The 25672-nt window shown below is 41.8% G+C and overlaps 1 protein-coding gene across 3 annotated transcripts in view; it reads left to right on the top strand.

Annotated features, from left to right (window-relative positions):
* NSUN6 (NOP2/Sun RNA methyltransferase 6) overlaps nt 1-25672 on the top strand; it is an 82797-nt gene that overhangs the window by 37925 nt on the left and 19200 nt on the right. For all 3 annotated transcript variants that reach the window (XM_070381892.1, XM_005891928.3, XM_070381893.1), the window contains exons 6-8: nt 8069-8150; nt 13381-13500; nt 17394-17538. In XM_070381892.1, coding sequence (XP_070237993.1) covers nt 8069-8150; nt 13381-13500; nt 17394-17538 — 347 coding nt within the window. The remainder of the gene's footprint in view (nt 1-8068; nt 8151-13380; nt 13501-17393; nt 17539-25672) is intronic.

Consider the following 25672-nt stretch of genomic DNA (forward strand, 5'->3'; position numbering starts at 1 on the left):
TTCAAATATTTTCTCAGGCCCATTCTCTCTTTTCTTTCTGAGATCCCTGTAATGTGAATGTAGGTGCTTTTTGATGTTGTCCCAGAGGTCTCTAGACTGCCCACATTTCTTTTCATTCTTTTTTCTATATTCTGTTCCACAGCAGTGCTTTCCAGCATTCTGTCTTCCAGCTCATTTATCTGTTCTTTGTCCTCATTTATTCTGCTATTGATTCCTTCTAGTGCATTTTTCATTTCAGTTATTATATTTCCAATGCTGTTTGTTGTTTAAATCTTCCAGGTGTTTATTAAACATTTCTTGTATCTTTTTGCTCTGTGCCTCCATGCTTTTTTGAGATCTTGGATCATCTTTACTGTCATTTCTGTAATTCTTTTTCTGTCTCCTCTTCACTTAGCTGTTTTCCTGGTGTTTTATCTCATTCCTTCGTCTGGAACGTATTTGTCTGCTGTCTCATTTTATCTAACTTTCTGTTTTCTGTTACACAGACTGCAGGATTATAGTTCCTCTTTCTTCTGGTGTCTGCCCCTAGGTGGGTGTGGCTGGTCTAAGGGGCTTGTGCAGACTTCCTAGTGGGAGGGACTGGTGCCTGCCCACTGCTGGGTGGAACTGGGTCTTGTCCCTCTGGTGGGCAGGGCTTTTCAAGGGGTATGTGTTCAGGAAGACTTTGAAGTGTGGTGATGAGTGGGACTGTGTTTTTGCCCTGTTGGTTGGTTGGCCTGAGCTTCCCAACACTAGATCCTAAGGGATATATTGGGCGGGACTGGGCCTTGGTGCCAGTGAATACTCCCCAGCACCCCTGCCACCAGTGTCCTTTCCCCACAGTGAGCTACAGGTTCCCCTCGCCTCCCCAGGAGACCCTCCAAGACCAGCAGGTAGGTCTGGCCCAGGGTCCTATGAGGTCACTCCTTTTCCAACTGGGTCCCAGGGCACATAAGACCTGTGTGTCCTCTGGGGCATTTGTTTCCCCTAGTCCTATGACATTCCTGTGATCAAGCCCTGCTGGCCTTCAAAGCCAAATGCTCTGGGGTCTCATCTGCCTGATGCCAGACCCCCAGCCTGAGGAGCCTGACATGGGCTCAGAACTCACTCTCCGAGTGCATGGGAGAACCTCTGTGATCCTGTTATTTTCCAGTTTCTGGGTCATCCATCCATCTGGTCATTCATCCATCCGGGTACAGGGTTTGATTGCATTATGAATGCATCCCTTCTGCAATCTTGTTGTGGCCTCTTCTTTGTCTTTGGAAGTTGAACATCTTTATTGGTGGGTTCTGGTTCTGGTTTGTTGATGGTTGTTCAGTATTCAGTTGTGATTTTGGTGTTTTCGTGAGAGGAGGTGAGCTCAGGTCCTTCTGTTCCACCATCTTGTCAGGAAATCAAGAAGCTGTTGATTTTTAAACTCAGCTTTCTGTTAGGATTTCTTTGTCTGCCTATGTGAAAAAAAGCATGCTTCTACAACAAAGAAATGCTGCATTTATATACTGCTTATATTCTTTTTAAACTTTAGAACCAACTTCACTAATAGTATATTTGAACATTCAGTTAGTGAATTTGTGTCCATTGGTTTCTTGAATGCAAGTTGTGTCGAATCATCCATAGGCTCAGATTGATTAATATACCAACAGATTGTTTATGAGATCTTATATTTTGCATTATTATATGGAGGTACATTGTACAGAAATAGTTTTAAAGGGAAAGAGTAAACTCATACATGAGCAATAACTGGCTAAAATTATTCTTTTTCATGTTATTTTCAATTAAATACTATACAGATGGATACTTTTTTGCTGGTAGGTGTGGTCAGGAGGAGATAGTCAAAGGGGAACCAGATCCTGAAGTACAGGTGGGACCTGAGTTAGGATGGCAAGTATATGTTAGTTTCAGTATTTTCCAGAGGACTGGAGTCCTACAGGTCAGAGTCATTTGAATTACAGAGGAGTGATCATTCAGAGCATGCAGTATGGGTCTAGACTCTGGGGGTTGGGGCAAGGTGTTGATCAAGGTAAGTGCCCAGTTGTCTCAAGGAAGAACTGACTTTTGAATATGAGGCAGTGATGTTTCAAGTCTTTGTATTTTCTGCTAAGGGGAAGGAACCATTTAATTTAAAAGTGGTTTGATTTAATCCTGATTGGAGCAAGGACTAGAGTTTTAACTCTGAGTGAAGGTGCAGATTTGGAAAAACCAAGTGTTAAACAGACGAGTGAGGGTAAAGGCACGGGATGAAGAAGAAAAGGAGTTAACCTTTGTTGTCAGACCCACCGCAGTGACAGTCATGAATATCTACTGAAATTATGTCACTCTTACAGGGCAGCATAAACTTACTCTGCTGTGGCAGAAGAAGAAATACATAGGGAATTACCTGGCAGTCCAGTGGTTTGGATTCCATGCTTCTTCCATTGCAGAGGCCTGGGTTTGCTCCCTGGTATGGGAACTAAGATCCTGGGAACTAAGTGCCACTCAGTTCAGTTCAGTTCAATTGTTCAGTCGTGTCCGACTTTTTGCGACCCCGTGAACTGCAGCATGCCAGGCCTCCCTGTCCAGCAGCAACTCCCGGAGTCCACCCAAACCCATGTCCATCGAGTCCATGATGCAATCCAACCATCTCATCCTCTGTCGTCCCCTTCTCCTCCTGCCCTCAATCTTTCCCAGCATCAGGGTCTTTTCTAATGAGTCAGCTCTTCGTATCAGGTGGCCAAAGTATTGGAGTATCAGCTTCAACATCAGTCCCTCCAATGAACACCCAGGACGGATCTCCTTTAGGATGGACGGGTTGGATCTCCTTGCAGTCAAAGAGACTCTCAAGAGTCTTCTCCAACACCACTATTCAAAAGCAACAATTCTGCACTCAGCTTTCTTTATAGTCCAACTCTCACATCCATACATGACCACTGGAAAAACCATAGCCTTGACTAGATGGACCTTTGCTGGCAAAGTAATGTCTCTGCTTTTTAATATGCTGTCTAGGTTGATCATAACTTTCCTTCCAAGGAGTAAGCGTCTTTTAGTTTCATGGCTGCAGTCACCATCTGCAGTGATTTTGGAGCCCAGAAAAATAAAGTCTGACACTGTTTCCACTGTTTCCCCATCTATTTCCCATGAAGTGGTGGGACCAGATGCCATGATCTTAGTTTTCTGAATGTTGAGCTTTAAGCCAACTTTTTCACTTTCCTCTTTCACTTTCATCAAGAGGCTCTTTGGTTCTTCTTCACTTTCTGCCATAAGGGTATGCACTTTCTGCATATCTGAGGTTATTGATATTTCTCCCGGAAATCTTGATTCCAGCTTGTGCTTCCTCCATCCCAGCGTTTCTCATGATGTACTCTGCATAGAAGTTAAATAAGCAGGGTGACAATATACAGCCTTGATGTACTCCTTTTTCTATTTGGAACCAGTCTGTTGTTCATGTCCAGTTCTAACTGTTGCTTCCTCACCTGTATACAGGTTTCTCGAGGCAGGTCAGGTAGTCCCATCTCTTGCCATCTCTTTCAGAATTTCCGCAGTTTTTTGTGATCCACACAGTCAAAGGCTTTGGCATAGTCAATAAAGCAGAAATAGATGTTTTTCTGGAAATCTCTTTCTTTTTCCATGATCCAGTGGATGTTGGCAGTTTGATCTCTGGTTCCTCTGCCTTTTCTAAAACCAGCTTGAACATCTGGAAGTTCACAGTTCATGTATTGCACAAGCCTGGCTTGGAGAATTTTGAGCATTACTTTACTAGCGTGTGAGATGAGTGCAATTGTGTGGTAGTTTGAACATTCTTTGGGATTGCCTTTCTTTGGGATTGGAATGAAAACTGACCTTTCCAGTCCTGTGGCCACTGCTGAGTTTTCCAAATTTGCTGACATATTGAGTGCAGCACTTTGACAGCATCATCTTTTAGGGTTTGAAATAGCTCAACTGGAATTCCATCACCTCCACTAGCTTTGTTTGTAGTGATGCTTCCTAAGCATCACCTGACTTCGCATTCCAGGATGTCCGGCTCTAGGTGAGTTTGAGTGATCACACCTTCGTGATAATCTGGGTCGTGAAGATCTTTTTTGTACAGTTCTTTTGTGTATTCTTGCCACCTCTTCTTAATATCTTCTGCTTCTGTTAGGTCCATACCATTTCTGTCCTTTATCGAGCCCATCTTTGCATGAAATGTTCCCTTGATATCTCTAATTTTCTTGAAGAGATCTCTAGTCTTTCCCATTCTATTGTTTTCCTCTATTTCTTTGCATTGATTGCTGAGGAAGGCTTTCTTATCTCTCCTTGCTATTCTTTGGAACTCTGCATTCAAATGGGTATATCTTTCCTTTTCTTCTTTGCTTTTCACTTCCCTTCTTTTCACAGCTATTTGTAAGGCCTCCTCAGACAGCCATTTTGCTTTTTTGCATTTCTTTTTCTTGGGGATGGTCTTGATCTCTGTCTCCTGTACAACGTCATGAACCTCATTCCATAGTTCATCAGGCACTCTGTCTATCTGATTTAGTCCCTTAAATCTATTTCTCACTTCCACTGTATAGTCATAAGGGATTTGATTTAGGTCATACCTGAATGGTCTAGTGGTTTCCCCCACTTTCTTCAATCTAAGTCTGAATTTGGCAATAAGGAATTTATGATCTGAGCCACAGTCTGTTCCCAGTCTTGTTTTTGCTGACCGTATAGAGCTTCTCCATCTTTGGCTGCAAAGGATATAATCAGTCTGATTTTGATGTCGACCATCTGGTGATATCCATGTGTAGAGTCTTCTCTTGTGTTATTGGAAGAGGGTGTTTGCTATGACCAGTGCATTCTCTTGGCAGAACTCTATTAGTCTTTGCCCTGCTTCATTCCGTATTCCAAGGCCAAATTTGCCAATTACTCCAGGTGTTTCTTGACTTCCTACTTTTGCATTCCAGTCCCCTATAATGAAAAGGGCATCTTTTTTGGGTGTTAGCTCTAGAAGGTCTTGTAGGTCTTCATAGAACCGTTAAACTTCAGCTTCTTCAGTGTTACTGATCAGGGCATAGACTTTGGTTACTGTGATATTGAATGGTTTGCCTTGGAAACGAACAGAGATCATTCTGTCGTTTTTGAGATTGCATTCAAGTACTTCATTTCGGACTCTCTTGTTGACTATGATGGCTACTTCATTTCTTCTAAGGGATTCCTGCCCACAGTAGTAGATATAATGGTCATCTGAGTTAAATTCACCCATTCCAGTCCATCTTAGTTCACTGATTCCTAGAATGTCAATGTTCACTCTTGCCATCTCCTGTTTGACCATTTCCAATTTGCCTTGATTCATGGACCTAACATTCCAGGTTCCTATGCAATATTGCTCTTTACAGCATCGAATCTTGCTTGTATCACCAGTCCCATCCACAACTGGGTGTTGTTTTTGCTTTGGCTCCATCCCTTCATTCTTTCTGTAGTTATTTCTCTGCTGATCTCCAGTAGCATATTGGGCACCTACTGACCTGGGGAGTTCATCTTTTAATGTCCTATCTTTTTGCCTTTTCATACCGTTCATGGGGTTCTTGAGGCAAGAATACTGAAGTGGTTTGCCCTTCCCTTCTCCCGTAGACCACGTTCTGTCAGACCTCTCCACCATGAGCCGTCTGTCTTGGGTGGCTGTACATGGCATGGCTCAGTTTCATTGAGTTAGAGAAAGAAGGCTGTGGTCTGTGTGATCAGATTGGCTAGTTGTTCACATGCCACTGGAGGTTGCCAAAAAAAAACAGTATATAAAAAATTTGATCTTTGTCCTAGGTTCCTGACAACTTGCTCCTAAAACCTGTGGAATCTTAGGAGTGATAAGAGTGTTTTTGTATCCCCTCCAGACAGCTATATCCCCATAAAGAATGGGGGCTGTTTGCCAAAGCAGCTAAGTGTGTGATTAGAAGGTTGGCACTTACAAGTGCCTTTGCTGTATCTCTGGGGAAGAAAAAGGGACTGGAGATTGAACTAAGCACCAGTGACCAGTGATTTAATTGGTCTAGTGTATGTAATGAAACTGGGCTTCCCGAGTCGCTCAGTGGTAAAGAATCGCCTGCCAGTGCAGGAGACATGGGTTCAATCCCTGGGTTGGGAAGATCCGCTGGAGAGGGAAAGGGCAACTCACTCCAGTTTTCTTGCCTGGGAAATCCCATGGACAGAGGAGCCTGGCGGGCTGCAGTTCATGGAGCTGCAAAAGAGTTGGGCCAACTGAGCAGCTACACAACAACAACAGTGTGGTGAAGTCTCCCTAAAAACCAGTGAAGGACAGGGCTTGGACACTTTCCAGGTTGGTGAACACATCCAGGTGCTGAGAGGGCGGTGCCTCCGTGCCCCCTCCCGTAACTTGCCCCGCATCCCTTTTGTTTGGTTGTATCCTTCATAATCAACTGGTAATCATAAATACACTATTCTCTGGAGTTCTGTGAGTCCTTCTGGTAAACTGTTGAAGCTGAGGCGAGAGTCTTGTGACCTCCCCCTTCACAGCCAGGTGGCAGCCTGGGCAGTGCAGTTGGCACCCAGTTCGGGTCCAGTCTTGTTGGACTGAGCCGGTGGATTCTGACGATGACCCCAGGCAGTCTGTCAGAAGGGAACTGAATTGTAGGTTATCCACTTGGTGTCCAGAGAGATTGAGAGTTGCTGGGTGTGAGAAAGAACCCCACACATTTGTTGTCAGAAGTGTTGTGAGTAGAATTAGCCCACCTGCCTACAGCAAGTAGGGTCCACACCGTCTGTGTAGGTGCTTCTCTGCCCAGCCCAGTTCATAAGCTCTGAGCTCGTCTCCCTGCTGTGTCTATAGGCTCTGGTCTTGTTCTGCCGCCCTGGACTCTTCTCTGCTTGTACCCTTGAACTCATTCAATCCTGATTGTTTTTTAATTTTTAATTTGTTTTTGGCTGTGTTGGCTCTTTGTTTTTGCTGGATGGGCTTTTCTTCAGTTGCAGAGGGCATGGGCTGCTCTCTAATTGCAGTATGCAGGCTTCTCATTGCAGTGTCCTCTCTCGTTGTGGAGCACGGGCTCCAGGGCATGAGGGCTTCAGTAGCTGTGGCACATGGGCTTAGTTGTCCCACGGCATGCGGGATCTTTCCGGATCAGGGATTGAACCTGGGTCCCCTGCACTGGCAGGCAGATTCTTTACCACTGAGCTACCGGAGAAGCCCCATGTCCTGATTCTTGTCTTTGCCTTTATGATCAGACTGTGCTTCCTTCTGTGGTCTCTAATCCTTGCAACAGCACGTCGATTCCCCCTTGTCCTCTCTCCCTCTGGTGTAGCCTGTGGACCTGGCCATGCTTGGCTTTTCTCAAACAGTGTACTCGTGTTCTCTGGAGAGACTCTGAGAGTCTTTTTGACTACGATATCTGTTTTGGTGGATCCCTTTCCCCTGTGCTGTCCTGGTTCCTGGCCATTCCTTCTGTGGTCAGTTCCACCGCCACTCACAGTAGGGACAAGTGGTAAAGGTCAGCCCACGGATTGTGTCAGCACTGGGCAGTTACTCTCTAAAGAGTTGAGAGGGAAGCAGGGAGGCACGTTTGTAATGGCTTACCACCAGTGTGATTCTTACATAGATTTTTATTTTTCATACAAATACTGAGCATAGTGGCTGGCCAAATGAAGCTTTCACAAAATGTTTATTGAATCGAAAGGGCAATAACAGTGGTCATAAATCTACTCCCAAAGATGAGAATGCATCAGTGAGTAAAGACTCAGAGGGTCTTTGCTTTTTAGTCTATTCACATCTCTGAATGCAGTGGTACCTAATGTGTCTTTATCCTTTTTAGTGCTCCCAGTGGCCTTCTCTATTTTGGGTAAAAATCCAGAAATAATCCACAGGAATACTCTTAAGTATCTTGTGTTGAATAGAAAAAGGTTTTTAAAAGGTGGAACATCTTATATTTGACATACCAGTTGAGTGTATTCCTAGAAGTGGAGTTTGTCTTGTTCAGTCTCTGAGTCATGTCTGACTCTTCGCGGCCCCGTGGACTGCAGCACGCCGGGTTTCCCTGTCCTTCCCCATCTCCTGGAGCTTGCTCAAACCTGTGTCCATTGAGTTGGCAATGCCATTTGATTAGACTGTTTAATTTACACTGAGTAATATTAGATTTCCATTTTTCAGAGGTGTGGGCGTAAGAATGACAGAGCCAGTGTATCTCAGTCCTTCGTTTGATAATGTCCTGCCCAGCTACTTATTTTTACAGGTAAGTGTTTGTAAAAACAAATTTTAGTGACATTGAAATATCCCTCAGTGAATTATTTGAAATCTAAGGATTTGTTTTGATTCTGTTCACATTTTTTTTTTGCAGTGTATTTTTTATATTTTCTGATCTACCTTTGGTAGCAAGAAAAAGCTGAGATTTTTAACTACGTTTTCCCTCTTCCTTTGCCCAACATTGTTTTAATAGCTTATTGTATTGATTGCTTTCCATCTCAGCATATTAATCCTTAAATAATGCATGCATTTGCTATACATATTAGTGTTCCACATGTGACTGTGAGATTCCAATGGTTTACTATTAGCAGATTTTGGTCAGATGGTTATCAATTGCTGTGATATAACAATTTGTTTTGCCTTATCTAGTTTATGATGTACTTTCATATACAGTAACTGATATGATTTGTTACAATCTACTGGTTAGGTGGCAGTATTTATCATTACTGTTGTTATTATTTCCAATATAAGATGGAGAAGAGGAAAGATTTAACAATATGAATGCAGAGTTCCAAAGAATAGCAAGGAGAGATAAGAAAGCCTTCCTCTGATCAAAGCCTTGCACTGATCAGTGCAAAGAAATAGAGGAAAACAATAGAATGGGAAAGACTAGAGATTTCTTCAAGAAAGTTAGAGATACCAAGGGAACATTTCATGCAAAGATGGGCACAATAAAGGACAGAAATGGTACGGACCTAACAGAAGCAGAAGATATTAAGAAGAGGTGGCAAGAATACACAGAAGAACTGTACAAAAAAGATCTTCATGAGCAACATAATCACGATTGTGTGATCACTTACCTAGAGCCAAACACCCTGGAATATGAAGTCAGGTGGGCCTTAGGAAGCATCACTACGAGCAAAGCTAATGAAAGTGATGGAATTCCAGTTGAGCTCTTTCAAATCCTAAAAGATGATGATGTGAACGTGCTGCACTCAATATGCCAGCAAATTTGTAAAACTCAGCAGTGGCCACAGGACTAGAAAAGGTCAGTTTTCATTCCAGTCCCAAAGAAAGGCAATGCCAAAGAATGCTCAAACTACCGTACAATTGTACTCATCTCACATGCTAGTAAAGTAATGCTCAAAATTCTCCAAGGCAGGCTTCAGTAGTATGTGAACCATGAACTTGCACATGTTCAAGCTGGTTTTAGAAAAGGCAGAGGAACCAGAGATCAAATTGCCAACATCCGTTGGATCATCGAAAAAGCAAGAGAGTTCCAGAAAAACATCTATTTCTACTTTATTGACTATGCCAAAGCCTTTGACAGTGTGTATCAGAACAGGCTGTGGAAAATTCTGAAAGAGATGGGAATACCAGACCACCTGACCTGCCTCTTGAGAAACCTATATGCAGGTCAGGAAGCAACAGTTAGAACTGGACATGGAACAACAGACTGGTTCCAAATAAGGAAAGGAGTACATCAAGGCTGTATATTGTCACCCTGCTTGTTTAACTTCTATGCAGAGTACATCATGAGAAACGCTGGGCTGGAAGAAGCACAAGCTGGAATCAAGATTGCTGGGAGAAATATTAATAACCTCAGATATGCAGATGACACCACCCTTATGGCAGAAAGTAAAGAAGAACCAAAGAGCCTCTTGATGAAAGTGAAAGAGGAGAGTGAAAAAGTTGGCTTAAAGCTCAACATTCAGAAAACTAAGATCATGGCATCTGGTCCCATCACTTCATGGGAAATAGATGGGGAAACAGTGGAAACAGTGACACACATTTATATTTCTGGGCTCCAAAATCACTGCAGATGGTGACTGCAGCCATGAAATGAAAAGATGCTTATTCCTTGGAAGAAAAGTTATGACCAACCTAGACAGCATATTAAAAAGCAGAGACATTACTTTGCCAGTAGAGGTCCATCTAGTCAAAACTTTGGTTTTTCCAGTAGTCATGTATGGATGTGAGAATTGGACTATAAAGAAAGTTGAAGGCTAAAGAATTGATGCTTTTGAACTGTGGTGTTGAAGAAGACTCTTGAGAGTCCCTTAGACTGCAAGGAGATCCAGCCAGTCCATCCTAAAGGAAATCAATCCTGAATATTCATTAGAAAGACTGGTGCTGAAGCTGATACTCCAATACTTTGGCCACCTGATGCGAAGAACTGACTCATTGGAAAAGACCCTGATGCTGGGAAAGATTGAAGGCGGGAGGAGAAGGGGATGACAGAGGATGAGATGGTTGGATGGCATCACTGGCTCAATGGACATGAGTTTGATTAAATTCTGGGAGTTGGTGATGGACAGGGAGGCCTGGTGTGCTGCAGTCCATGGTGTTGCAAAGAGTTGGACACGACTGAACTACTGAACTGAACTGAAAGAAGTCAAGTAGAAACAGAAACATTTTATGGATTTGCATGTATCTCTGTCAGATAAATGAAAATGATTCCTGAAAAGTTTAAGATGGCCACCAACTTAAGGCAGTGATATTTGTAACACGTAGAACAAGTCATTTAGTAGTGTGTCAGATTTTGGCTTTTTTCTTACACTTGTACTTAAAATGTGAGTGCTCTCTTGTTTGAAATAATTTTTACTAAAACCTAAAATAAGAAGAAACTACACAAGGACTAAAATTCTATTGAGATGACCACGATTTTAAGACCTTTCAGTGAACAAGCAAAAATCGCTGGAGGTTAAATGGAGAAGGCAGTAAAGAAAGAATAACTTTGTGCCTGCTTTTATTTCCCACTGCCTTCCAGTGCCTTTACCACCCCCGCTTTTTTTCCACAATTAAAAAAATGTTTATTTTTGGCTGTGTTGAGTGTTCTTTGCTGTGTGGGCTTTTCTCTAGTTGTGGTGTGCCAGCTTCTCATTGTGGTGCCTTCTCTCGTTGTGGGCACAGGCTTCAGGAGTTGTTGCACATGGGCTTAGTCTCTGTGGCACATGGAGTCTTCCCATACCAGGGATTGAACCCATGTCCCCTGGATTGGCAGCGGATTCCTATCCACTGTGCCACCAGGGAAGTCCTCAGAGCCTTTAAATACCATCGTGTTAACAAGGAATTTATTTCAAACCACAGGCTGTATAGACCATTTTCTATGTAGCTGTATTTTTTAAAAGCTAAAAAATGTTCAGCTGTTGCTGAAAGTCACAGATGTCAATCAGTTCATCAGAAATACCTTAAGCGTCGTCTGAACTCCTTTGCTCCCGATGTTCCTTTCAGATCACGACAGAAGTGAAAACGTAAAAGGTTTCCCTAGACCCAGACGTCGAATGTTCCTTAGGATCTATCTCATCAAGCAGGCAGTGGACAGATTTATTTGCTTTCTTTCCTATCCATTGATTCAACATTTAAAAAAAAAAATTACTTCCCAACTGGTGTCCTGTGATGTAACGTGTTAGAAATGTAAACATTGATCTTTCCGTTCAGGTCTTTATATTTTGTGAGCAGCAGGTTCACTCCTGGTGTCTTCAACATCATTGGTTTAGCCCATCCAATAGAATTCTTTGTTGGGAACAAGATTGACAAAATGAGCAAGATGATTGGACATGGCATAAAAAGCCGAAATTGCAGCTATATCCCAGGTATCTTCTTGGTTGAGGCTGTGCACCTGCAGCTTTTTGAAACAGTCATCTGTTACATCATCAGCTTGGGAAATAGCGAGCACCCTTTCCAGCATTGCCTTTTCCTGGGCAGGGAGGTCAGACTTTCTCTAGTTAACGCAGACCTGGTCAGAGAGCGCTGGCTTCTTCAAGAAGACCCTTTACTGGGCACTGTGGACGACCACGCTATGTGACCACGTTGGCTAGGCTGATCACCCAAATGAGAGCTCCCTGTCAGCTTTGCTGCGCTGGTCTGTTTCCTTTTTCAGGTGGCATTGTAATAAGCAAAAAAGCTCTGAATTTCAATGGCCAGTGAAACAGCACTTTAAATACGTTTGGTAAAAATCCTGTCATCAGCCGCACGACACTGAGGCTGCAGAGCGCTGACATGTGCGTTGGTCTTAATACTCGGTATATGCCCTTCTGTGCACAGAGAGGAGGAGAGCTTGCTTGTCTGTGTCTCCTTCCTCACCATTGGTTTTCTCTTTTGAAGGGGTGATCTTGGATTCACTTGAGCACTGTAACCCTCTCAAATTTCTGAGTACCTGGGAATCGATGTGTTTCAGCGTAAGAATGAATGGAAACCTTTGAACTTAAAAAATAGCACACATGTTGGGTTTCCCTGGTGGTCCAGTGGTTATGACTTCATGCTCGCAGAGGAGGGGGTACAGATCCAATCCCTGGATGCCTCTTGGTGTGGCCTGAAACACTAAAAAAATGAATAAATAAAAAATAGCCCTATGTTTCTTAACCTCTTATTTTTTTTCCTGCCAAGCAATTTTTAAAATAAATGATTATGTAATGTTATTCTATCATACTGAAGACTGACCCGTCATCCTCCAGTCTTTATATAATGAATACTAATAATGTGTTAATAATTTAATAAAAATTTATACCTATAAATGGAGATACTTTTGGCTTATGTAATCTTTCATAATATATTTGTGAGTGCTAACCAGAAATAGCTAAAATGTTTTCACTTTCTGTTGCTGAAGTGTGGTCATGGTGGGGAGATAGGAACCCAGATATGCCTTTAAGAGGCATCAGTGGCATAAAACGAAGATTCTTCGGTCGGAATTAGCAAAGCATCTCATATGGCAAGGTTTTGTAAATTTTCTGGGTAAAGATACAAAGCTTTTTCACACTTATAAGACATATCTTGCTTTCAGAATGTTGAGAACCACTGAATTGAAAAAGGACAGTGTGCATTTTTTGGTGAATTGGTTGGGGAAATGCGTCATGTGTGTGTGTATGTGTGTGTATGGATGCCTTGTGAGATCACAAGATACTCTGGGAAACTGAGAATTTTCTGACACTGGTATATTTACAATAAACATACTCTTGGCTGAGGATGTTGTACTGGGTTACCTCTGGTAATCTCTTCTTAAAATTATTTGTTTTTTCATGGCTGCTCTGGGTCTTTGTTACTGAGCATGAGCTTTATCTCATTGTGGTGCGGGGGCTACTCTCTAGCTGCGGTGTGCCGGTTTAGTTGCTCTGCGGCAAGTGGGATCTTCTGGACCAGGGATCAAACCTATGTCCTCAGCGTTGGCAGGCAGATTCTTAAGCACAGAAGTCCCTCCAGTAATCTCTACTTTCTCTGTTTCTGAAATTTAAAGTGATCTAGAGTCACTGACAGCTGATCATTTTATTTTTTCCTTATAGAATTTGCCATCTGCTGTAGTAAGCCATGTCCTGGATCCTCAGCCTGGAGAGAAGATTCTAGATTTGTGTGCAGCACCCGGAGGCAAAACAACACACATTGCAGCACTGATGCACGATCAGGTGAGGCCGTCCGTGTGCAGAACTGCCCATGGTGCACTGTGTCCCTGTCATGAAAGAGAAGTCTGTCCTTGGGTAACTGTAGCTCAGATTTTACTGCTTTTTCCTTCATGTGCATATTTGCTTGTGGCTTTGTAACCACTCTGTGCTTCAACTGAGATTCTTCAGCTCAAGAAAAGTTTGCGAGTTGACGTTACCTTTCCTGTTTGTTTCAAATTCCATAAAACCAGATGGTTCCTAAAATATACATGCTAGTAGCTTCAGTTACAATAGCTTTATTTCTTCAAAAAATTATTTTATATTGGAGTGTAGCTGATTAATAATGTTGTGATAGTTTCAGGTGGACAGCAAAGGGATCTAAAATGAGGCAATGAACTTATAGCTTTCTTGATCAAGAGTCAGATTTTAATTGATTGCTGGACTGATTTTAAAAAAGACTTATCCTTACAATGAGTACTGGGGTACACCAATAAACCAGAGTGACCAAAATGTCCTTCTTCATGGAGCTTATGCTTCAGTAAAGGGACACAGATAACAAATGAGTAGAAGATAAGGCATATGTAATTGTGGTGAGGGCTGTGGTGAAACACAAAGGGAGGGCCCTGGGGCTTGGGAATATGGCGAGACGGGAGAGTGAGTTTGCAGTTTCATGTGGGTAGCAAGGGAGAGCCCCCCTGCGAAGGTGGTATTTGGGGAAGATTTACAGGTGGGAAGGATGTTCCAGTGAGAGGAAATCATAAGGGTGAATGTGCTGAGGCTGGAGGCTGTCTTGACTTTTAGGGGGAACCTGAAGTAGTTTTGCTGTGTGGACTAAGTGACGAGGGAGAGAATCAGAGAAATGGGGTCAGGCCCGAGGCATTTTGGTGGAGGAGCTTTGCCAGGGTCTGAGGGGATTTCACACCTGCTCCAGAGATGGGAGATTGCTTCTTACATTGGCCAAGGCCTCAGCTGTAAGAGGGCGGAATAGATGCAGAGAGACCACTTAGGAGACAGTAGGTCAGGGGACATCACAGAGCGGGTGAGAAGTTGGGCAGGTTCTGGCTATATTTTCAAGCTGGAGGTATTAGGAGTTGTTGGTGGGTTGGACGTGGGTTGTGAAATGAGAGAGTAACTGAGGGTGACTCCTTAGGTTTTTGGCCAGAGAACCTAGAGAAACGGAGCTGCTGGATTGCGAGGATTCTGCGAGGAGTGCATTTGGCAGGGAAAAATCAGCCATGTTGTTCAGTCGCTCAGTCATGTCCAGCTCTTTGCGACCCCATGGACTGCAGCACACCAGGCTTCCCTGTCCGTCACTATCTCCTGAAGTTTGCTCAAATTCAGTTAGTGATGCCATCCAGACATCGCATCCTCTGTTGTTCCCTTCTCCTCCTGCGTTCAGTCTTTCCCAGCATCAGGGTCTTTTCCAGTGAATTGGCTCTTCATATCAGGTGGCCTTTGGCTTTAGCATCAGCTTTGTTTAAAAGCAGCCACACAGCCTGGGTGGCTTACGGCTTACTCCTGAGTCCATTCTGGAGTCTGTGTGATTCAGTTGATCCCAGCCTGCCTGGCTCTAGCACTGGGTCAGTGATGGGTTAGCCAGAGGTTCTGATGACCTTGATGGGCTCACCCACTTGGGTTGGATGGCATTGGCTCAGCTGAGGCCACTGGAGTGTCTTGCTTCTGGTTCCTGCGTCTCTCAGCTTCCTGTGGGGCCAGGGTGTTCGCCCAGCAGAGGTTAGTAGTGATGATCAGCAGTGGCAGAGGACAATGCAGAACAAGGATGCTGCTGGAGTGCTTTTTGCATCTCTGCCTCCATTACCTTTGCTGTCATCCTATTGGCCAGTGGAAACCACATGGCTGAGACCAGCTGGGACCAGCCGAGTGTTGAAAGGTCAACAGCAGAGGATGAGAATATGTGAAGACTTAAAAAATTGGGGCTGTTTAGGCAATGTCCCCGTGGGCCAGCACCCCTGGAACCTGAATAGAAATAACTGAGTCAGAATTGAATCCCAGATTTCATTACTGCTTTTGATTTGTTGTCATTGTTGATTTGTTTTAATGTAGTTAATCAGACTCTGTGTAAGTGTAGCCTCCTGGCTCGTACTTCTGTAAAAGCAGCCTTCAGCCAGCATACTTTCTCCTTCATTGTAGTTACACTGGAACCTTATTCTGGTAGTTTTTGCCTACTTTTCCAGTTCTACTTGCTTGAAATGGTTTTCCTGTCCATCACAGTATTAATTGGAACTGTGCCGACTGCTCAACCTGGTGTCACCTCCAGGAACATGATCAGCAAATCTTCAGTACTGTATAGTCTATGCAGTCAGTGCATATGTCACACAAGAAGGGAAAAAAAGCAAAATACAATGAACAGTGTGTGTCACTATCTCTGCAGAACCATTTCACAGAGTGTTTTAAAATACCATGTGAATATCACAGTTCAGTTCAGTTGCTCAGTCACATCCGACTCTTTGCGACCTCATGGACCGCAGCACGCCACGCTTCCCTGTCCATCACCAACTCCCGGAGCTTGCTCAAACTCATGTCCATCGAGTCAGTGATGCCATCCAGCCATCTCATCCTCTTTCGTCCCCTTCTCCCGCCTTCAATCTTTCCCAGCATCAGGGTCTTTTCAAATGAGCCAGTTCTTGGCATCAGGTGGCCAAAGTATTGGAGCTTCAGCATCAGTCCTTCCAATGAATATTCAGGACCGGTTTCCTTTAGGATGGACTGGTTGGATCTCCTTGCAGTCCAAGGGACTCTCGAGAGTCTTCTCCAACACCACAGTTCAAAAGCTTCAATTCTTCAGTGCTCAGCCTTCTTTATGGTCCAACTCATCACATACATGACTTCTGGAAAAACCATAGCTTTGACTATGAATATCACAGCCTGTTCAGAAAACTGTAGCCTCTTCTCTTTAATGACTTTTTTAAAAGATTTTTTTTTATATGGACCATTTTTAAAGTATTGAATTTTTGCAGTATTATTTCTGTTTTTTCATGTTTTCTTTTTTTGGCTGCGCTGCTGCATGTGTGATCTTAGCTCCCCAGCTGGGGATCAAACCTGCGCCCCCCACTCCCCCTTGGAACATGAAGTCTTAACCACTGGACTGCCAGGGAAGTCCCTGTTGATTTTGACTTAAAGTGTTTCCATGTAAAATTATTTTTGAACTATTTTTTATAGTTCAGAACATTTTGCTGTGATACAGGATTATATTTTTCTGTCTTTAGTTGTCAGAATTCACATGAATTTTTGTTACATGTACATAGCTCAGAAAGTACTGGGATAAAGGCTGGATTTTACAAGTAACATTCGTTTGCATCTCAGAGTTCTAGAAGGCAAATGTCTCAGAAAAACATGCTCTTCCAGAGGTGAGCAGGGCATATGAAATTGGTGATATTTTAATATTTATCTCAAATGGATATTTTAAAGTTTCTTTGCGTGATAAGTCGCTTCATTTGTGTCTGAGTCTGTGACCCCATGGGCTGTAGCCCGCCAGGCTCCTCAGGCAAGAACACTGTAGTGGGCTGCCATGCTCTCCTCCAGGGGATCATCCAGACCCAGGGATTGAACCCATGTCTCCTACATCTATCTCCTGCATTGGTAGGCAGGTTCTTTACCACTAGCACCACCTGGGAGAAGATTGCTAACACTGCTGTTCAGTTTTGAATTCTGTGGAGTAAAAGTAGATGGGCATCATAAGAAAATTATCTGGCAAGATTGTGTTCTTTAAAAGGAAATGCTTAATAGGTAGTTGATGTAAAGTTAGTGTACATTTGAACGATGAATTCACCTTTAGAACTGGGGGAAACAGAGTGGGGAAGAGTATAATTATTCATGAGATTTTTTTTTCGATAATTTTCATGATTCCTTTGTATTTGCACTTTTTTATGTTTCTTTTTTTTTTTTTTTTTTTTTAGGGAGAAGTGATAGCACTGGATAAAATATCCAAAAAAGTAGAAAAAATAAAGCAGAATGCATTATTGTTAGGATTGAATTCCATCCGGGCATTTTGCTTCGATGGAACAAAGGCCCTTAAACTTGATATGGTTAAGGACACAGACGGTGAGTTAAATTTTATCTTTGAAAGGTTTCTGTAGTTGGCATTTACAGTCAGATTTTGCTGCCTTTGTACCAGCCCCTAAATATCCATAGGGCCTTGAAACTCTGTCGTGGGTCTAAGATATTTTGGCATAGTAGATGTCTTTTTTGCTTTTCATCTCATCTTTGAATATCCAGTTTTAAATACAGAATCAAACCTCCAAGACTTGGTCAAACTCTTCGTTCTTAGCCTGTTTTAGTTTCGTATTACAGCTCAGGAAGTTGAGATTCTATATAAGCCTTTCAGTTTTATGATTCTTCATGCTTCATTTTTCTTGAGGAATTGGTGATATATAGAACTAGAAGGGAAAAATTGCAATGATTCTTGTTCTGGAATAAAATATTGCATTGGTTAAATCACTCTATTTCTCTGTCTTTGTTTCTATTTAGACTTTATTTCATAAATTACTCAAGGAACTTGCGTATTTTAATCAATTATGGGCATTGTTTTCCTGGAATGTTTATTGATTAGATGCTGTTCAATTCATGTGATTTATAAAAAGCAGTTTTTTAATTGGAGGATAATTGCTTTACAATTTGGTGTTTCTGCTGTACAACACTGTGAATCAGCTGTACGTATACACGTATCCCCTCCCTCCTGAGCCTGCATCCCACCCGTCTAGGTCACTACAGAGCGCCGGGCTCCCAGTGTTATGCAGAAACTGCCGCTCGCTGTCTGTTTTACGCATGGTAGTGTGTATATGTCAGCACTGCTTTCTCAATTTGTTCCATTCTCTCCTTCCCTGCTGTGTGCACAAGTGTGTTCTCTACATCTGTCTCTTCCTCTCCTGCAGATAGGTCATCAGTACCATTTATCTAGTTTCCATATATATGTGTTAATGTATGATATTTGTTTTTCTCATTTACTTCACTCTGTGTGACAGACTCTGGGTTCATCCACATCACTGCACATGACCCAGTCTGGCCACTTTTTCTGCCTGAGTAATATTCCATTGATACATGTATCACATCTTCTTCGTGTGTTCATCTGTCTGTAGACATCTAGGTTGCTTCCATGTCCTGGCTACTGTAAATAGGGCTGCAGTGAATGTTGGGGCACGTGTGTCTTTTTGAATTTCGGTTTTCTCAGGGTTGTGCCCAGTAGTGGGATTGCTGGGTCACATGGTAGTTCTATTTTGAGTTTTTACAGAACCTTCATACTGTTCTCTGTGGTGGTTATATCAGTTTACAGTCCCACCAACAGTAAAAGAGGGTTCCCTTTTATCCACACCCTCTCCAGTAGTTATTATTTGTAGATTGTTTGATGATAGCCATTCTGACTGGTGTGTGGCGATAACTCCTTGTAGTTTGATTTGCATTTCTTTAATAAGGAGGGATGTTGAGCATCTTTTTTTTTTTTTTGAGCATCTTTTTATGTGTTTGTTGACCATCTATAAGTCTTTGGAGAAATACCTGTTTTGGCCTTCCACCCATTTTTCGATTGAGTTGTTTGTTATTTTGATATCAAGCTTCATGAACTGCTTCTATGTTTTGGAGATTAATCCTTTGTCTCTTGTTTCATTTGCAAGTATTTTCGCACAGTCTGAGGGTTGTCTTTGTGTCCTGTTTATGGTTCCCTTTTCTGTGCAGGGGCTTTTAAGTTTTGGTCCCATTTTTTTATTTTTATTTCAGTTACCCTAGAAGGTGGGTCAGAGAGGATCTTGATGCCATTTATGTCGAAGAATGTTCCTCCTGTTTTCCTCTAAGAGCTTTATAGTGTCATATCTTACTATAGGTCGTGGGTCTTATTTTACGTCTTTACTCCATTTTGAGTTTATTTTTGTGTCTGGTGTTAGAAAGTGTTCTGGTTTTATACTTTTACATGTGAAATGTGAAAATGAAGTTGCTCAGTCGTGTCCGACTCTTTGCGACCCCATGGACTGTAGCCTACCAGGCTCCTCCCTCCATGGGATTCTCCAGGCAAGAATACTGGAGTGGGGTGCCATTTCCTTCTCCAGGGGATCTTCCCGACCCGGGGATCGAACCCGGGTTTCCTGCATTCCAGGAAGACGATTTAACCTCTGAGCCACAGGGAAGCCCTGTAGCTGTCCAGTTTTCCAAGCACCTCTTATTGAAGAGACTATCTTTTCTCCATTGTATATTCTTGCTTGATTCATGTGACTTAAAAATTTTTATTTTATATTGGAGTATAGGTGATTAACAACGTGTTTGTTTCAGGTGTACAGCAAAGTGGTTGTTGTATATATCAGTTCAGTTGCTCAGTTGTGTTCAACTCCTTGCGACCCCATGGACTGCAGCATGCCAGGCCTCCCTGTCCATCACCAGCTCCTGGAGTTTACTCAAACTCATGTCCATTGAGTTGGTGATGCCATCCAGCCGTCTCACCCTCTGTCATCCCCTTCTCCTCCTGCCTTCAATCTTTCCCAGCATCAGGGTCTTTTCAAATGAATCAGTTCTTCACATCAGGTGGCCAAAGTATTGGAGTTCAGCCTCAGCATCAGATATATGTATACATGTATCTATTCTTCTCCAGTTTAGGTTATTACAGAGTATTGAGCAGAGCTCCTTGTGCTATACAGTAGGCCCTTGTTCGTTATCTAATTTGAATATAGCATTGTGTGTATGTCAGTCCCAAACTCCCAGTCGATCCCTCCTCCACACCCTTTCCCTTTAGCAATCATAAATTTGTTCTCTAAGTTTGTGAGTCGGTTTCTGTTTTGTAAATGAGTTCATTCGTATCGTTGTTTTGGATTCTGCATATAAGTAATGTCATAGGATATTTATCTTTGTCTGATTTGAGTTCATTTAGCATGATAATCTCCAGGTCCATTCATATTACCACAAATGGCATTATTTAGTTCTTTTTAATGGCTGAGTAAATACTCCATTGTATATGTACACCACATCTTCTTTATCCATTCATCAGTCACTGGACATTTAGATTGGTTCCATGTATTTGCTGTTGTAATGGTGCTGAACATTGGGTGCATGTATCCTTTGAACCGTGTTTTTCTCTGGTTATAGGCCCAGAAGTAGGGTTGCTGGATTATATGGTAGCTCTGTTTTTAGTTTTTTAAGGAACCTCCATACTGTTGTCCATAGTGGCTGTACCAGTACATTCCCACCAACAGTGTAGGAAGGTTCCTCTTCCTCCACACCCTCTCCACCATTTATTGTTGGCCGTTTATTGATGATGGCCACTCTGACTGGTATGAGGTGATATCTTATTGTAGTTTTGATTTGCATTTCTCTAATAATTAGTTATATTGAGCATCTTTTCCTGTGCCTCTTGGCCATCTGTGTGTCTCCTTGGATAAATGTTTTTTTAGAGTTTTTTTTCCCATTTTTTGATTAAGTTTTTTTTTTTTTTTTTTTCCGGATATTGAGTCATATGGCCTGTTTGTAAATTTTGGAGATTAATCCCTTGTTGGTCACATGGTTTGCAAACATTTTCTCCCATTCTGTGGGTTGCCTTTTGTTTATGGTTTGCTTTGCTCTACAGAATCTTCTGCGTTTAACTAGGTCCCATTTGTTTGCTTTCTTTTTGTTTTCATTATTCTAGGAGATGGATTGAAAAAGATATTGCTGTGATTTATATCAGATAGTGTTCTGCCTATGTTTTTCTCTAAGAGTTTTATATTATCCGGTCTAACATTTAGGTCTTTAATCCATTCTGAGTTTATTTTTGTGTATGATGTTAAAGAATGTTCTTTAATTTCATTTTTTTACATGTAGCTGTCCCATTTTATCAGCGCTATTTATGGAAGAGGCTGCCCTTTCTCCATTGTAAAGACTTTCTTCCTTTGCTGTAGATTAACTGCCCATAGTTACATAGGTTTATTTCTTGGCTTTCTGCCTGTTCCATTGATCTGTATTTCTTTGTTAAATGCTAGTACCGTACTATTCTGATCACTATAGCTTTGTAGTATAGTCTGAAGTCAGGGAGCCTGATTCCTCCAGCTCTGTTTTTCTTTCTCAAGATTGCTTTGGCTGTTTGGGGCCTTTTGTGTTTCCATACAAATTTTAAGATTTTTTTCTCTAGTTCTGTAGAAAATACCATTGGTAATTTGCATTAAATCTACATATTGCTTTGAGTAGTATAGTCATTTTGACAATATTGATCTTCCAATTGGAGAACATGGTATATCTTTGCATCTGTTTGTGTCATCTTTTCTCTAGAAAGAGAGCGAGGGCTGCTCTTCATTGCAATGCAGTAATTCTCCTGATGGTGGCAGAGGATGGGCGTTGGCTCAGTAGATGTGGTGCATGGAGTTAGTTGGCCCCTGGCATGTGGAATCTTCCTCGTCCGGGAGTCGAACCCATGTCCCCTGCATTACAGGTGGATTCTTAACCACTAAACCGCCAGGAAAGCCCATGATGGAAATTTTGAAATTGGGAATTATGAGTCTTTCAAGTTAGTTCATCTGCAGTTTCTTCTTTGCTAATCTGGATGCCTTTTGTTCCATTTCATTGCCTCATTGCTCTTTCTAGAACCTTAGTACAATGCTGAATAGAAGTGGTGACAGGGATCCTCCATATCTGGTTCCTGATTAGTCTTTTTTCAGGTGGCTTAAAACTGTAGGTTTCTCATAGATAGCCTTTATCAGGTTGAGAAATTTACTACTGTTTCTGGTTTGTTGGATATTTTAAATCATGAAATGGTGTTGGATTTTGTCAGATGCTTTTTCTGTATCTTACTCAGATGATCATGTGGTGTTTTACCTTTATTCGATTACTTTTCAGATTTTTGAATCAACCTTTCATTCCTGAGACACATCCCACTTGGGCATAGTGTATAATCTTTTTCATATATTGTTGGATTGAGTTTGCTTGTATTTCGTTGAGAATATTTGTGTCCATGTTTGTAAGAGATACTGGTCTGTGGTTTTCTTTCTTGGGATATCTTTGTCAGGTTTTGGTGTCTCTGGTCTCATAGAATGAGTTGGAAATTATGCTTTTCTCTTACGTTTTTGAAAGAATTTTTGAAGACTTGGTATTATTTAAGTTCGGTGGATTCATCAGTGAAGTCGCCTGGGCCTGGGCTTTTCTTTGTGGGATTTAAAAAAAATGTTCGAGTCTCTGCTTATTATAGGTTTATTCACATTTTCTCTTTCTTGTGTCAGTTTCAGTAGTTTGTGTATCTTTTTAGTAATTTGCGCATTTAAGTTATTTATATAGTTTATTGGAGAAGGAAATGGCAACCCACTCCAGTATTCTAAAATTCCATAGACAAGAAGAACCTGGCAGGCTGCAGTCCATGGGGCCACAAAGAGTCAGACACAACTGAGCAATTAAACAGCAACAGTACAGTTCATACTATTCCTTTAGAATCCGTTAGAATCAGTTTTACTTCTTTAAGACCAGGAGCAGTGTCCCCCTTTAATTTCCAATTTTAGTATTTTGCATCTTTCTTTCCGTCTAGCTAAAGTTTTGTCAATATTGTTGATGTTTTTCAAAGAGCCAGCTTTCAGTTTTGTTGAATCTCTCATTTTTCTTTTCTCTGTTACATTAATTTCCACTCTGATTTTTATTGTTTTCTTTTTTTTTCTGCTTTATTTTTACTTTGCTCATCTTTTTTCAGTGTCTTAAGAATGGAAGGACTGAGTTGTTGGTTTGAGATTTTTTGATGTAGGTATTTATAGTTATAATTGTCCCTCTGAACATTATTTCACCACTTCCTGTAAGATTTAATATGTTGTGTTTTCATTCACTTCAGAGCATTTTATGATATATACCTGTCATTTCTTTGACCTATGGTTATTTAGGAGCATGTTTTAAAATTTTCACGTCCTTGGAATTTCCTAAATTTCATTCTGTTGATAACTTTTATTTTCATTTTGTTTCAGTGGGAGAACAAATATTGTATGAGTTTAACCTTTGTTAAATTTGTTGAGCTTTGTAGTATGGCCTTGCCTATGGTTTGTCCTAGAAAATGATCCCTGTGCATTGGAGAGGAGTATGTATTCTACTGTTACATAGAGTTTTCTGTGGGAAAATCTATCTGGTAGGTCTAGTTGGTCTATAATGTTGAAAGTGTTCTCTTTCCTTTTTGGTCTTCTGCTTCTTTGTTCTTTTCATTAGTAGTGGTTCTGTTTTTAATTTTTTTTTTAGGAACCTTTATACTGTTTCCCATCATGGTTGCATGAGTTTACATTCCCACCAACAGTGTAGGAGGGTTCCCTTTTCTCCACATCCTTGCCAACATTTGTTACTTGTCTTTTTAACTATAGCCATTCTTCCCTGGTGGCTCAGTAGTAAAGAATCCACCTGCAATATTGGAGACTTAAGTTCAGTCCCTGGGTCGGGAAGATCCCCTGGAGAAAGGAATGGCAACTCACGCCAGTGAAGAATACTCCAGTATTCTTGCCTGGAGAATCCCATGGACAGAGGATTGTGGTGGGCTACAGTCTATGGGGTCGCAAAGAGTTGGACATGACTGAGGCAGCTGAGCATACATGCATTCTGATAGATGTGGGGTGGTATCTCATTGTAGTTTTTATTTGCATTTGCCTGATGATTTGTGATGTTGAGCATCTCTTCATGTGTCTGTTGGCCATCTGTTTGTCGTTGGAAACATGCCTGTTCAGGTTCTCTGCTCATTTAAAAGAAAAAGATTTATTTATTTGTTTTTGGCCACGCTGGGTCTTCATTACTGCATGCGGGCTTTTTCAGTTGGGGTGAATGGGGGCTGCTCTTAGTTGTGGCATGCGGGCTTCTCATTGTGGTGGCTTCTCTGGTTGTAGAGCACAGAGTCTAGGGTTTGTGGGCTTCAGTAGTTGTGGCTCATGGGCTCTAGAGCCCTGGCTCGTGGTTGTGGTGCATGGGCTTAGTTGCTCTGCAGCATGTGGGATCGTCCTGGATCAGGGTTCAAATCTGTGTCCCCTGCATGGGCAGGTGGGTTCTTAACCATCAGATCACCAGGGAAGTCCTCTGCTCAATTTTTTAATTGAGTGGTTTTTGGTTTTTTGATACTGAGTTTTATGAGTTCATTGTGTACTTTGGATTTTAACCCTTATGAGACAGCTCGTTTACTCCAATGGGTTGTCTTTTCGTTTTGTTGGTAGTTTTTTCTGTGCCAGTAGCTTTTAGGTTTGATTAGGTCCCATTGGTTTACTTTTGCTTTTGTTTTTCTTGGCTGAGGTGAAACAAAATTGCTAAGCTTTCTGTAAGAGTGTACTACCTATGTTCTCTAAGAGGAGTTTTGTGGTTTCTGATCATACATTTAGGACTTTTATCCACTTTGAGTTTTTTAAAAAATATACAGCTTGAGAAAATGTTCTAACTTCATTCATTTGCATGTTGTTGTCCAGTTTTCCCAAAATCACTTATTGAAAACTTTATTTTTCTTCCTCTGTATATTTTAGCCTTCTTTGCCATAGGTTCATTGACTGTAAGTGCACGGGTTTATTTCTGGATTCTCCACAAAGTTTAGGGGAGAGGCTCCCTGGAGCCAGGATTCAAAACTCCAAGGAAAGGGGTGTCCCTAGCTGCTACTCAGGCTTGAGAGCAGGTGATCTCAGGTAGCTGGGACTTGCCGCTTGAGGCAGGGGGCTCTGTCCACTTTGTGATACTTCAGGGAAACAGCTGGAAACTGTAGCTGCTGAGGCAAAGCGCTGTGCCTGGGGTCGTTTAGACAGAAACAACAAGCCTTTGGGAAGGATCGTCTCCTGTCCTCCACCCCTCTTATTGTCCACCCTCTATCCACCTTCATTGCTTCTCTGCCTCCTGTTGGTGAATCTTGAAATCAACAGGCAAAGAAGTATCGTAGTTCAGAGTTCCCACCTCAGCATCACACAGCAGAGTAGAAATGGGTTAACTTGGAGCTCAGGAAAATAGTGCTTAATTACGAGCATATTTGGAGCAGAACTTGAAATAGGTTCAAATATCTATATAAATTTAGCATATGATAAAATTAGCATTTCAAACCTAGAGGGAAAAGTAAATTTGTCAGTAAATAGTTCTTAGATGATTTTTTTTTGCAGTGTGGGGAAAGGATTATACACAAAAGTAACTTCGACATGGATTAAAGCTTACTGTCAGGAATTAGGCTGGGATGGTAACAAGAAGCAGATATAGATGAACATTTATTTGATTTCATAAGGGGGAGGATTTTGAAGCATGAAAGCAAACATAGAAC

The sequence above is a fragment of the Bos mutus genome, chromosome 13, assembly GCF_027580195.1.
Source record: "Bos mutus isolate GX-2022 chromosome 13, NWIPB_WYAK_1.1, whole genome shotgun sequence".
Classification (NCBI taxonomy): Eukaryota; Metazoa; Chordata; class Mammalia; order Artiodactyla; family Bovidae; genus Bos; species Bos mutus.